The 14,925-nt window shown below is 40.0% G+C and overlaps 1 protein-coding gene across 7 annotated transcripts in view; it reads left to right on the top strand.

Moving 5' to 3' along the window:
- Positions 1-14,925, top strand: part of LOC131047986 (uncharacterized) — a 267,168-nt gene that overhangs the window by 49,704 nt on the left and 202,539 nt on the right. For all 7 annotated transcript variants that reach the window (XR_009106346.2, XR_009359042.1, XR_009106345.2 and 4 more), the window contains exons 3-4: positions 117-212; positions 297-364. Coding sequence is in view for 4 of the 7 variants with exons in the window: in XM_057981797.2 (XP_057837780.2) it covers positions 117-212; positions 297-364 (164 nt within the window). In the remaining 3 variants the exon portion in view is untranslated. The remainder of the gene's footprint in view (positions 1-116; positions 213-296; positions 365-14,925) is intronic.

Below are 14,925 nucleotides of genomic sequence, written 5' to 3'. Positions count from 1 at the left end.
TTGTGGAATATAATTTGTCAATATGCTATTGAAATATAGCCTTAAGATTTTGATTTGTTAAACTATTTTGTCTGTCTCTGCATCAAATGAGAACTTCCATGGCATTTCTATTGCAGAAAATTACTGTTCTAACAGGAGCAGGCATATCGGCAGAATCTGGTATTCCAACTTTTCGAGGAGCAGGTGGACTATGGCGAACATGGAGTGCAATGGTATCTTTTTAGCCTTCAATTTTCTCTGTTGAATTGGTGCACCAGATATTTGTGGGCTGATCTTTGTCTTCTATTTTCATGAAGGAATTGGCCACACCTGAGGCATTTGCGGCTGATCCCTCACTTGTTTGGGAGTTCTATCATTATAGAAGGTGAAATATGATTAAATTTGTTCTTTTTTTTCCCCGACTTTTTGAGTAATTTTGTTGGTCAAACTTGATTAACTATTGTAATTGCAGATAAATGTTATGATTGGCACATAGCTTTTTCTTTTCTTCTATATAAATGTGGATACACCCAAGTATAGAACGAATATATTGAAAGTTATATATGAACTTCAACTTTTGTGCACATGTTGAATCATGTAATGTGTTTATCCTTATCCTTTCACGTGGTGCTTGTTTCAGTTTTTAGAAGCAATGCAGCTGTGAAAATTAGCAATATTTGAGAACATGATAATAGACATACTATGGCAAAATTTGATGAACCAGCCTATGTTTTTGTTTGTTTATTTTGATTTACATTATAAAACAGTTTATCGATATTATAGATTTAATTGTTAAGGATATGTATAGGGGCCTTCACCTGAGAAAGAAATACAATATTATCTAAGAAGTATAGCATCTTGCCAAACAACTAAAGAGGCCCTAGGATCCATACAAAAACAGTAAAAGCTTATAAGACAAAACCTCGAAAGAAACCCCAGTCACCAGAGAGCATTGCCACCTCAAAAGCCAAAATGCTCCTCACAGGGAATAGTTCCATGCATTGAAAGAATCAAGTAGAGCACCAGCCTTTAGCCAAAAACAAAGAAACACCTTCAATTGAGGAGCACAAAAAATTGAACCGCAACGCAACAAAGACCCACCAATCATCACTAGAAGTGTAAACACCCATACCACATATTGTAGCAAAACCTTAACTCTAGGAGCCTAGACACAACAAGAGCCACAAACACTATTCCTAGACCTTGAAATAGAGACACCAAAGCCACCTAAAACTAAGTTGCCGAATTGGAATCGGCTATGTGGGTACGTTGTGCTGGTACAACAATTTTTTTTGGGAGGTTGGTTATGTTTTTGTACGCTCATACAAAAATCATATATATATATAAAATCATTAATATACAAATATTTATAGCCCTAAAATTAGTATAAAGATATATTATATTAAATTTATTTTTAATCATATTAAATAATAATAAATATTGAAAAAATCATAGTACAATAAGAATACCATATCAAATATGGATAGAAATATTTCAAAACTTTCTAATATAGATATCATTCAATATGACATTCATAAGAAACATGTATATTATATATTTAACAATCTCCTCCCAGGATGAGGTTGTGCCTCTTACTGTTGTTGAGGCCTCTGTTGGCCCTCTCGTTGTTACTAATGTGGCCTCCTCTAGCCTTGAGGCTTCTACACCTGTTGCTCCTGTTTTGTAGCATCGATCCACTCTTGGTGAATCTGATCCTAATGCTATTCTGCAGCAACAGTCTGCTCCTGTTGCGGACATAAATTCTACGGGGATCTCCCTGTTTGATCCTTCTTTTGATGTTCCTAATAATAGTTTTGTTTAGACTGTTGTTTGTTGTAGGCGGAAGGGTAAGTCTTCCGCCCCGCCAACCCCCACCTCCCCAAACTCCTTTGGGTGTTTCTCCCCACTCTTGAGTCAGGTTTTTGGGTTGTAGTGGGTTTGGCAAGCTTTTAACAATGGTCTTTTGGCTTTCCGTTAAAGGCCTATCCAACCTAGGACTGTTATGGGTCAACACCCTTGTTTTGCTGCTTTCTTTTCGCCACCTACGAGTTGTTTGTATAAAGGGCCGACACCCTTGTTTTGCTGCTTATTTTAATCAAAAACAATTAAATAATAAATATTAAATAATTTTAAACTTAATAAATAACCAATTTAATAATAATTAATATAATTTCATATAAATAATATATATTTAACAAATATTTTATATACCAATAAATTAAGTTCAGTAAGAATAATTTTATTTGTAATAATTATAAAATTAATAATTATTAAAAGGTTAAATTTAATAAAATTCTAATAAAAACAATATTAAATAAAACCATCTAAATGTTTTCTTTTGATTACCACTCAATCCTTAGCAAATAACTTTCATTATGTGTGAAGTCTGTATAATGTTTAATGTTAAATTAAAATAAAAATTTGGTAGTATTTTAGGGTTGAACTATGCTCGGTTCAGTGAAAGTCCCACTTCTCTTCCCTCAAAACTCCTTTTATGAACTAGAAAGGTGGATGATTCAAATGCTTTGAGGGTTTAGAATGAGATACCTGGCGGTGAGTCATGATGTGACAATTTTAGGGAGAAAAATAGATCCTTCAAATATCACATTTGTTGTTCAAATGCTTAGAATTTGGTTTTGAATCCTCATTTCGTTCTTGGAATCGGTCAGATTCCACATTTAAAACTAAAAATGTTTCAAGCAAACAAAATCTGTACCCTAATTGAATCAATAGGCAATTTGAACCAAGATCCAATTTTGAGACGTTTTGTACCTGGAATTGGCTTGTCACAAAAGCAAACCCTACCACCACCTTCAATTAACACTCCAACAACCCACCCTAGATGAAAAGGCATCTCCACTATAGACTCACTAGATTAGCTAGAGGATTTAGGGTATTCAACATATTTGAAGCTCAAATACCATTTAACCAAAACATTAAACCACTTCACTTAATACCAGTAATAACTCATTTCAGATCATTTCCGTTCATCTAAATATATCTATGTGGATTTACCAGTCATTCATATCAACCATATCAAAACACATCCACAAAATCATTCACCATTTGACACAACGATTTTTCACGTGGAAACCCAAATGGGAAAAACCACGGTGGGGATGAATACCCACAAATATTTTGAACTCTTCTAAAGTTCGCCCTGTTAGGGGCCAAGCCTTGTTAGAAGCTTATACAATAATGTCTTGTTAGGAACAGATCCGGTTAAGGACCACCCGGTGAAGGGATTGACTACAATACCCTGTTAAAGGTAACCTCGGCGGAGGATTTCATATCCAAGCTAATGGATCACCTTGTTAGAGGATTTTTACAACAAGCCTGTTAAAGCTTACCCGGTTAGGGGATTTAACTGTTGTAATGGTTAGAGAACAACAAGTTCTTTGCTGATTTGGAAATAGCACTTCCTTGTTGAATAAGATCCTTTATCACTCCTATCTGCCTTCACAACATTCTGCAGACACACCTTCTGGTTCGGCAACAATCACACTTAACCAAATTGCTAACACTTCATTGAAACAAATCATCGACCTTATAAGCAAATACAATAGGTCAGTAACACAACACAAACCCTATAGATCTCATAGAGATTACAAACATATCGATTCAATCTTGATCGTTAGATTACATAGCAATCAACTACACATTGTTCTAGACAACTTCAACTGCTCCTGGATCACCGCACATTGGATCCGGTAGTTCATCAAGCGTTTACCACTTCATACTATGCAATTGATCTTTCCTAAGATAAACGGTTATCTCTACGTGCCAAATCCATTTCAAAACTCATCACGTGCAACATGCATACGTGGCATCTTCATCTCCAATCACCATTTGGTCATAGATCATCACAACCGATTCTCCAAACTCCATCGGTTAGGTTCTGCTTCTAAACGGGTTAGGGTTACCGGTTGATCTTTGCTTCAATAATACCGGTTGCCTTCACTGCTTTACTACCGGTTGCTTTACTGCATCATTACCGGTTGCAATAGTTGCAATACATCTTCATTACCAGTTAATATTGACATCAATGACAACACTATACTTCTCCAATGCAATCTTCATGCAATGCCAACATTGTCATGCTGAGAACAACTTAACACCAAACCAAGAGGGGACAAAAAGATCTGCGTTGAGCTCTCCCCCGTAGACAATGCTATATGAGCTAGTTACTGGAAGAGGGGGCAACATCCATAGTAGGTGTAGATCCATCTTCGATCTTTTCTTCAACCTTATCATCTGGTTTCTTTACCGATGTCATCTTCATCTTCTCCTTTTCTTCATTGATATCAATTCTCTTTTTCGGACTATTAGACTTCTCAATTTGGCTTCTGCAATGTTTCGCAATATTTCCCATCTTATTACATGTGTAGCATATCAAACCTCTTTGAGGTCTACTTCTTCCAAAATTCTTATTTGTCGCTCACTTAATAGCTTTATGTCCATATCCATTGCAAGCATAACAGTATCCATTGAAGTATTGAACATTTTTGCCAAAACCTAAAGTTCTATTTCCACTCAACCTACTTTTGCACTCATTTACTTTGTGACCAAACTTATTGCAATAGTGACAATTTTCATTAAAAGATTGATTTCTTATTTGATATCTGCATTCACTAGCTCTATGCTCGAGTCCATTGCATGAAAAAACAATTACCATTAAAAGATGAATACCTGGAAAGAACAAGAGGAGGTCTCCAAACATTCTCTGAGTTTTGGTTTGAAATGAAATTCTTCTGATCTCTATTAGAGTTCTTCAAGCTATCCTTGATCTTGTCTTTTCCTTTATCTTTCTTCGAACATTCACCTTCTTCAAAGCCAAGTCCACCTTTATCTTTACTTTGTTTCTGAGAATTGATCACAACATCTAGCACTTACTACCACCTCTGAATTTCAAGCTATTGTTGATTTGATCCTTTGCATCCTTCAATTCCTTTTTAAGTTTGGTTACCTCTTCTTCAAGTCTTGAACATTCTTTAGTCTTTTCATCAAGTTTTGTCTCAAATTCACCGATGACCTTCTTGCCCTTATCAAGCAGGCTTCTTAAGAAAGATCTTTTCAACTGCCTTCTTATGCTTTTCTTCTCTGTAATCCAGGTTTGCCAATGCAAATCTCAGTTTGCCTTCCATGTCAACCACACCATCAACATCATCCTAATCATTCTAATCCATAGCATCCATGTCATTCAATTCTTCTCCAAACATAGTAATTGAAATCCCAAATCTACCTTAACGATTAAGCTATTTCTTCAGGAACAAAAGCTCTGATACCAATTGTTGAACACTACCAAATGCTGAGAGGGGGGATTAATCAGCATATACTTAAACTTGATTAGATCAAGCTACTTAAACCATAACATCTATCCAAACATGTGTGCATGAAAGTAAATAGCAAAAACAATAAATGCATCCACACAAGAACACTAAGATTTTTATGTGGAAAATCTAAACTGGGAAAAACCATGGTGAGAATCAAAATCACAATATATATTAATTGTTTACAATATTTTAGGCCATAGGCCAGGGAGCTCACTGCTTCGGACTTGTAGGCTAAGGTGCACTACCTTAGGGCAAGATATAGTAGAACTTGCTCAACTGAAGATCACTTCTTCAGGGAAAGATACTAAATAACTATCTAGATATAATATGAAAAATAGATTGAACTCCATAGGAAATGACATCTATCAACATGCAGATAACAATTCACAAATCAATACTCATTTGACTGCTCTGCAACATTTCCGGACCATTGCTTCGCTTCACATTCGCACCATACTTCTTACTATCTCACATATACATCCATCATACATCTCTACTTACTCAAACACAACTAATTTTTCCATTATATATCAATCGGATCAACAATAATATCTATTAGGTCGGCCAAAAAAGAAAATGTAACTTGTACATAATATCGACCCAAAATATTTCATGCGGAAGGTAAAAAAGACGTGTGAGGGTTCACACCAAGTCGGCACACCTTCCAAATATCACCAAAAGACTTTACATGCAACTATTCGGACCAAAAACACATAAGCTGGTTCAAACCAATCTGCTTAACCCAAAATATCTTAATTTAGACCCAAAAACTAAATAAGCAGTCCACCACAGAAGAAGCACAACAACTTTGGAATAATAACAACTAATCCACAACATCCTCAAAGCAATATCAAGACGAGGAAAGAAGTGCATTCCTCTGCACACTTTTGAAACAATACCATAACTGCTCATAGACAACTATGTCGCTCACACACAACCATCCAATCAAGTAGAAATCTGAAATCAAACTTGTAGGATTTTGCCAAGATCAAGGGCACAATGAAAAGCATAAAAAGAGACAATAGAATGACAAGAACAAACTGTATTCTCATCAATATGCAAATGATCAACTGGATTAACCAATACAATGAATATAGGCCTGCTTATATAGACAAGGCCATATGGATGTACGAGCACACAATTATGACATGTGGCTCAATGAGAAACAAGGGTAGGTAGGAAATACTAAGGGTAGGTAGGAGAAATAATATAATATTCCACAAGAGGTGGATGACCCACCAAATGTGGAGTGTAACAACAAAATAAGACCACAAAAGGTGGAATTTCTCCTACAAGCTCTATCCCTATGTGCACACTTCCCTAAGTGTCTCAAATCCAAACTACGAAGAGATGCATTATCCTAAGTTAACTTAAGTAAGTGTAATAATATCCAAAATGAATATTTATTTACACCAACACCCCCCCTTAAGTGCAACTTAGGGGAATGAAGACTCAAGTCAACAATGCAAGATGGGTCCCGGCTACTAGGCCATGATAGGTACCCATGTACAATATGCAAATGCAAGCAAAACTATGCAGTGCAATCTCTCACAAATGGAGAAAGGGAGAAAACCCAATGGGAAAAAAAAACTCCCCCCCAAAAGAGAGATGAATGTACAAAAGACTCTCAAGGAAGAAGGACAAAACCTCAAAGAGGAAAAAGTCCCCCCCATAAGAGAGGAAGGAGAAGTCAGCTGACCCCCCCTAATGGCACATCCCGCACCCCCAAGAGAGCTCGCAACTGTTGGAACTTACTCTCGGTGAAAGGTTTGGTGAATATGTCAGCAACCTGCTCTGCTGTAGGACAATACTGCAAATCAATGACCTGCTCCTGGATGAGTTCTCGGATATAGTGCATATGAATCTCGATGTGTTTGGTCCGCTGGTACTGGACCGGGTTCTTCGAGATTGCAATGGCACTCTGATTGTCGCAATGTAGAATTGTCAGCCGTGGAGTGGTGAAACCAAACTTTGTGAGAATCTACTGGAGCCAAATGGTCTCAGTCGCTGCGTTAACAGGGCCTCGATACTCAGCCTTAGTCGAAGAGAGAGCAATAGCATGTTGCTTCTTGCTCTGCTAACAAATGGGGCCCGAACCAAGGTGAAAACTGTAACCAGAAGTAGACTTACGATCATCAAGATCGCCAGCCCAATCGGAGTCTGTGTAACCAACCAAGCGAAGTCTTGTGCCTACTGCATAGTGAATCCCATAGTGATGTGTACCCTGGATGTAATGAAGGATGCGTTTGGCGGCTTTCCAATGAAGCTCATGTGGTTCCTGCATGAAGTAGGAAACCATGCCAACTGCAAATGAAATATCAGGGCGTGTATGAGTCAAGTAGATGAGACTACCCACAAGCTGACGATACAGAGTGGCATCAACTAGTGGAGAAGAACACTGAGCCTCAAGCTTGACTCTTGAAAGAAAGGGAGTCGAGGCAAGCTTACAATCAGCCATATGAAAGCGTGCAAGTAGATCAAGAGCATACTTGGGCTGCGATAGTGTAATCCTGGAAGGTGACTGTGAAATCTCTATCTCGAGAAAGTAGTGCAAAAGACCCAAGTCAGTCATAGCAAATCTGTCATGCAAAGCAGATTTGACCCTGCTAATGATGGATGAAGTACTCCCTGTAATGATCAAGTCATCAGCATAGAGCACAAGTATCAAGTGAGAGTCATCCTGTCGCAAAATGTAGACATTCGGATCGGAATGACACCTGGTGAAACCTGCGGAGAGAAGAAAGGAATCCATCTTGGCGTACCAAGCCCTGGGGGCCTGCTTAAGGCCATAGAGAGATTTCCTTAGTCTGCAAACCAAGGAAGTATCTTTGATGAAACCTTGTGGCTGCTCCATATAAATCTCCTCATCAAGATCACCATGAAGAAAGGCACTCTTCACATCTATCTGATGTACAGCCCAAAGATGAGCTGCAGCAATAGCAAGTGTCAAACGAATGGAGTTCATCTTGGCTACGGGTGCAAAGGTCTCAGTATAGTCAACACCTGCAACCTGCGAGAAACCTTTCGCAACAAGTCGAGCCTTATACTTATCCACACTACCATCCGCTGCAAACTTGGTTCGATAGATCCACTTACATCGAACCATCTTTCTCCCCTTAGGGAGATGGACTAAATCCCATGTGTTGTTCCTCATCAAGGAACTATACTCTTCCTCCATAGCTTGGTCCCACTCAGGAACCCCTGATGCTTCCCTAAATGTCTGTGGATCGGAAGCTGTAGCAATGAATGCATGTGGAAGATCCTGATGCTGTGATCGAGTTCTCCGTGTATCTGAAGGATCCCCAACAAGAGAACCCGTGGACTCAAGTGTCTGTCGAGCCCAACGAGGTCTAGGTGGAGGTGGAGAACGAGGCTCCTCAACTGCAAGTGGACCCTGCAGAGGTGTTACCCTGCGAGTCGAAGTTGAAGGAGTCTCATCATCTGAATCACTAACATCACTATCCACAATGGAGGAAGGTGGAGGAGGTAGAGAGGCTAAGTTGGGAGAGCTTTCCTCAAAGTGAACACTCCTCTCAATGAACACCTCATGTGTCTCTGGATCCATCAATCTGTATGCCTTAACACCCTCAGGATATCCAACAAATATGCAAGGATGACTCTATGGTTCCAATGCCTTGCGTTTCTGCGGAGGTATGCGAGCCCATGCTGGACACCCAAAGACTCTGAAATGTCTCACAATCAGTTTCTGACCAGCCCAAGCTTCAAAAGGAGTAATACCTTGCAAAGCTTTGTGAGGAACCCGATTCTGGATGTGTGTTGCACAACTGATAGCCTCAGCCCAAAAGGCGGGATCAAGAGAACGTGCATGTATCATATAGCTAGCCATTTCTTTGAGAGTTCTATTCTTGCGTTCTGCAACCCCGTTCTGCTGTGGAGTGTATGCGACAGAATGCTGAAGATCAATCCCCTCAAATGTACAAAAATCCTGAAGTCTTTTGTTCACATATTCCCTTCCATTATCTGTGCGAAGAATCTTGACCACTTTCCCTGATTGCCTCTGCACACGAGTCTTGAAGTCCTGAAATCTGTCAAATACTTCACTCTTATGAATGAGAAAGTAGACCCAAGTGAAGCGGGAGTAGTCATCAATGAAGGTGAGAACACAGCGGGCCTTACTAAATGAAGGTGCTGGAAATGGACCTGCTACATCGCTGTGAACAAGTTGAAGAACTTCCAAAGCTCTCCAAGCTTTCCCCTTATCAAACTTCTCTTCGGGATGCTTGCCCATGGAACAACCTGAACATACACCCTCTGAAAAACTGATTCGAGGTAGACCTGTGACCATGTCTTTAGTGCTTAGCTGCTGAAGATAGCGGTAGTTGAGGTGACCAAACCGCTCATGCCATAGCTTACTTTCTGAATTTGAATGAGTAAGCAAGGCCCTAGAAGGTGAACTTGGCACAAAGTGGGAGAATGAATAAAGCCTTGAGTTGTCATTGACTTGTCCCACTACTACCAAGGCATCATCATCAAGTTCCTTTACCACAACTGAATATGGTATAAACTCAACCTTTTTCCCATTCCCATAGTGAGTGATTTGGTAGATGGAGAGAAGGTTGGTAGACAAGTTAGGAACATAGAGAACATTCTCAAATGTTCCATCATCCATGTCAACTGAACCTTTCCCTTCAACCTCTACTTGTGTATCATCACCTATGTAAATGTGAGGTACTTTAGATGGCTCCAATGAAGAAAACTGCTCCTTTGTAGAACCCATGTGATATGAGGCACCCGAGTCAAGTATCCATTGCTGTGAAGAACCTGTTGTGGCCACAAATGCTTGACCTTTTCCCTTAGACTGTGAGGAAGAGGAAGGAGATGAATCCTTCTTTGTGTAGGCGGATGGCAAGTTGATGTTGTTTTTCTTAAGAAGATTAGTTAACTCATCAACTTGCTTTGCGTGGCATCGATGCTCATCATGACCATACTTCTTGCAATATGCACAAGTTGGTTTATCCTTCTTAGGTGGTGTCCCCTTCTTGGAAGAGGATGAAAAATCGCCTTGTGATGGAGAGGATGATTGTCCTTTTTCCTGGTGTGGCTTAGACTTAGAGTGCTTCTTCTTCTTGTTGGAATCTTTGCCTTGACTTCCTTGATTCCCTTGACTAGCCACCAAAGCCTTGGACTTTGAAGACTTGAGAAACCCCATGTTCAACAACTTAGATTGTTCCAATATTAACATTTTTGTGAAAGCCTCAAATGAAGGCATAACATAAGAACTCCCCACTGTCAAACGATGAGTTTGGAAGCTAGACACAAATGCTGCATATTCTGGTGCAAGCTTGTCCAACAAGTTGAATATCAACTGAGCATCTTTTTTGTCAATTCCACAATCCTTAAGCTTTGCTCTTAGCTCATTTGCTTTGGTGACATAATCTTGGATTGTATCAAAACTCTTGGGATCCAAGTTGGTGAGCTCATTGTCAATCTGATAGCCTCTGATTTCATCAACTTGACCATACAATTTCTGAAACATATCCCAAGCCTCTTTGATTGTTTTACACTTCTCAATGTGAAAAATGAGGTCATCTGATACATACTTGCGCAAAGTTCCAAGAGCCATGCAATTCTTTGTGAGCCATTCTAATTGACCATTTGGATCAGCCTTAGGATCAGGTGGTGCTGTTATTGTTCCATCTATGTAATGTGTGAGACCCTTTTCCATTAATTTACTCCAAACTTTAATTTTCCATGATGCATAATTATGTGGAGTTAAAGGTGGAAATTTATTAGGACTCATTGCAACAAAAATGGAAAGAGCACAAAGAGAGGCACAATCACACAAGACACCCCCCCAAATTTACTCAATCAAAGAACCCCCCCCAAAAGTGATGATTTTGGCACTTTATAATTAGTGCGTATACAATGGGCCACTTGCAAAAGATGGCAAAGTGGACTTCTGATTACAATTTTACAACTGCCTCAATAAGGCCAAAAGAGACTCAAACTGATAATGCAAGAGATCTAACTAAGATCCAAGCAATTTACAAGTACCTAATAGGCCAAATAAGACCAATATTTGAAAGTACAATTTCCACTCAATCTCTGAAATCTGATCATAGATTATGAAAGTAGACGAAAAAACATTCACTTTAAAAAAAAACGGCACCTGAAAAACAGGTCGTATGAGCTCAAATGAGGCCTTTGAAGTTGCAGAATTGAGGATTGGACAAGTACAGCCGAGAGAATCCGAAAATTCCGAAAAACCTGTGCACCAAAATCAGAAAATAACCACACTACTGCGAAGATCACGAAATTTTAGCCCATTTCAAAAAAAATTGCACCAAAAAAGGAGCAAAAATGAGCAAGATATGGCCTTTCAAAGTTGGACTGCAAAACTGAAAAGCTCAATGGAGAGGGGTCACAAAATTTTCAAAAAGCTGCTGATGTGGCGCCGACGTCAGCAATTCATTGTCTTAAATTTGACGGCCGTATGACCGTCACGAAAACTTCGCCTCCCTGCTGACTGGGCGTCCGTACTGTACGGATTGCTGACTGGGTAGATGAGTGGGTGTACGATTTGATGACGTGGCGGTCTGACAGTGCGTACGGAGGTCGACCGCGGGCCAGTGGCCGCCTGCCATGTGGCGGGTGCGGGTCCACCTGTTTAGTGGATGCCGGCGGGAGGGAAGCGTTGCCGGAGGCGGCAATTACCGACGGGCCGGGAGCTGAGCGGGCCGGTAGTGGGAGCGGGGCGGCCAACGAAGTTTTTGTGTGGCCGGCGGGATGTTCTGCGGCGGCGGGCGGCGGTCAGAGCTGCCGATGGCGGGTCGCGGCAGCGGCGGGACCGGTGAGCGGGGCCCGAGGACAAGTACGGGCGGCGGCGGCTCCGACAACAGGTACGCTTGCGACCTGCAGCACACATAGGGTACGAGGGGGTCTGCGGACCCCCAAAATACCCAAAAATTTTTTTTTTTTTTGATTTTTCAATTTTTTTTTTTTGAATTTTTTTTTCGAAATCCGTACGATAATAGCCAAAATGGGGAAAAAAAATTTCTCACCAAAATAGGTCGACTTTATAGTCGAAATTTATGGAAACGGCCTCCTGGATTCAACGGTGATGTCCAAATCGCTGTATGACGCCCCCAAAAAATGAAGATCCCCAAATCTGAAAATAGAAGCCTTCCACGATGTCTCCAAAAAACTAATCAATGAAGCCCCAATAGCTCTGATACCATGTAGGATTTTGCCAAGATCAAGGGCATAATGAAAAACATAAAAAGAGACAATAGAATGACAAGAACAAACTGTATTCTCATCAATATGCAAATGATCAACTGAATTAACCAATACAATGAATATAGGCCTGCTTATATAGGCAAGGCCATATGGATGTACGAGCACACAGTTATGACATGTGGCTCAATGAGAAACAAGGGTAGGTAGGAAATACTAAGGGTAGGTAGGAGAAATAATATAATATTCCACAAGAGGTGGATGACCCACCGAATGTGAAGTGTAACAGCAAAATAAGACCACAAAAGGTGGAATTTCTCCTACAAGCTCTATCCCTATGTGCACACTTCCCTAAGTGTCTCAAATCCAAACTACGAAGAGATGCATTATCCTAAGTTAACTTAAGTAAGTGCAATAATATCCAAAATGAATATTTATTTACACCAACAAAACTACCAAAAACATTTTGCAATGTGAAACATAGCCATCTAAAACATATCCAGTGCAAACACATATTTCGGACCACAATACTGTTCACAAGAACAGTTAGTAGGGATACCAACACCACTTCCAAACCAAACAAAGAACATTAATCTTTCGGAAAATATAATCAACCTAATCCATCTAGAAAGCACAATATCAATCTGCAAATAACTTTGTAGCACATAATCAATCAAATAGACATCTGGACCAGCAACCGGATGCAATCAAACATTAGGAACACGAACCAGAATAAACTGCCAGACAAAATATGATGCAAGAGCATCCCCGGTTCACAACAATCTTGCATCAACCAAAAACATTTCCTTTCTGTTTTGTTTGTAGTTTCAGTTTTCCTTTCTGTGTGTTCCGGTTTTGGCTCACTGGATCCTGTGGAGTTGGTTTCTACATGAAGACTTGATCATCTTTCTTGCTTTCAGACTGCATCTCATTTGGATCACTTTTCAGCAAGATATCGCTACCAGTTTCCTGGACAGTTTCTTGTTCCCGGTTGTTCCTTTGTTACCGGTTGCCTGAGACCTATTCTGGTGATCTACCGGAACCCATTCCGAAGCTTGCGAAGCCTTGGGCGTTGGTCTTGATGTTGTTTGGCGTGTGGCCGACCTTCTTCGTTTCATCCTTTGGATTTTCCGGAGGAATCTCTTGGCGGAGGCCAACCTTGTTCATTTTGCACATTAGGTCTTGTTCTTCAGGTTTTGATCCATTTTTGGGCCAATTGGATCCTTTGGATCAATATATATTTGTAATCATGCTTAAGAATGTAATCAATTGAGAATCAAGAAGTATTAGATAGATGGACTATTCCTAGAAGATAGATCTTTCAATTCAAGGTCTCAGGGTGACCTGTTCTATTGGGCATGTGTGCCGGTATGTTGTAACTGGGTTGTTACCGGTTGGATGTAATTGAATTTCATGCAATAAAAACTATTTGTTTTGCATTGCCTCCATCACATCTATGTGTTTCCGTTGTGTTTACTCTTGTTGACCGGCTTGGACCGATCTCCCTGAGGTCCCTCCTCATCGGTAACTACTTCAAGTGGTATCAGAGCAAAGTTTCGTTCTGGAGGTTGCGTGTCCTAGATTTTGTTGTAGGGTGGTGGATTGCAGATCTGACCTACAATTGTAGAGGACTAGCATGAATCAATGTCGCGAAAAACTAGGAATGGTGGAGCGCGTGGGAATGCAAACCCTGCTGTGATGGAGATGTTTCAAGGAATAGCAGCCTGGTTAGAAGCCGTGGAGACTGCCCAGAGAAGAGGCCAACATATTGAAGATGTAAGTGAAGATGAAGGAGAAGAAGCTCTGACAGAACAAGCAAACCTATTTGCAGTTAATCCGGATGAAGATTGTTTTTAAGGGTTTTGAGTAGGGCGAACACTAAACCTCATTTTATCCCACTGGAATATGATGGGAAGTTAAATTCAGATGAATTGATGGAGTGGATCTCGGAGATTGAGAAGTATTTTGATTTTGAAAACATTGCAAAAGAGAGGAAGGTGAAATATGCCTATACCCGATTGAAAGGTCATGCATCTCTTTGGTGGGAGCATTTGCAAGTTGATAGACAAAGATGAGGTAAAGAGAAGATTAAGACATGGGATTAGATGATTGGTAAGTTAAAATCTAAGTTTGTCCCGGCGAATTATCAAGTGGATTTGTTCCAGAAATTGCAGAACCTGAGATAGAAGGAATCTAGTGTGAAGGAATACGCCGAAGCATTTTATAAGTTGAACATCAGATCTGGACATTTTGATGATGAAGTTGAACAAATTGCAAGATATGTGAATGGGTTGCGGATGTCTATACAAGATGAACTCAGTATGATCAAATTGGAGAGTGTTGAAGAGGCTTAGCAGTATGCACTAAAGGCTGAAGAGAAATTGAACAAAAGACATGAGCAGAGACAGAGAGGTAG

Source organism: Cryptomeria japonica, chromosome 10 (genome assembly GCF_030272615.1).
Source record: "Cryptomeria japonica chromosome 10, Sugi_1.0, whole genome shotgun sequence".
NCBI lineage: Eukaryota > Viridiplantae > Streptophyta > Pinopsida > Cupressales > Cupressaceae > Cryptomeria > Cryptomeria japonica.
This window is presented reverse-complemented; position numbering and strand designations above follow the sequence as displayed.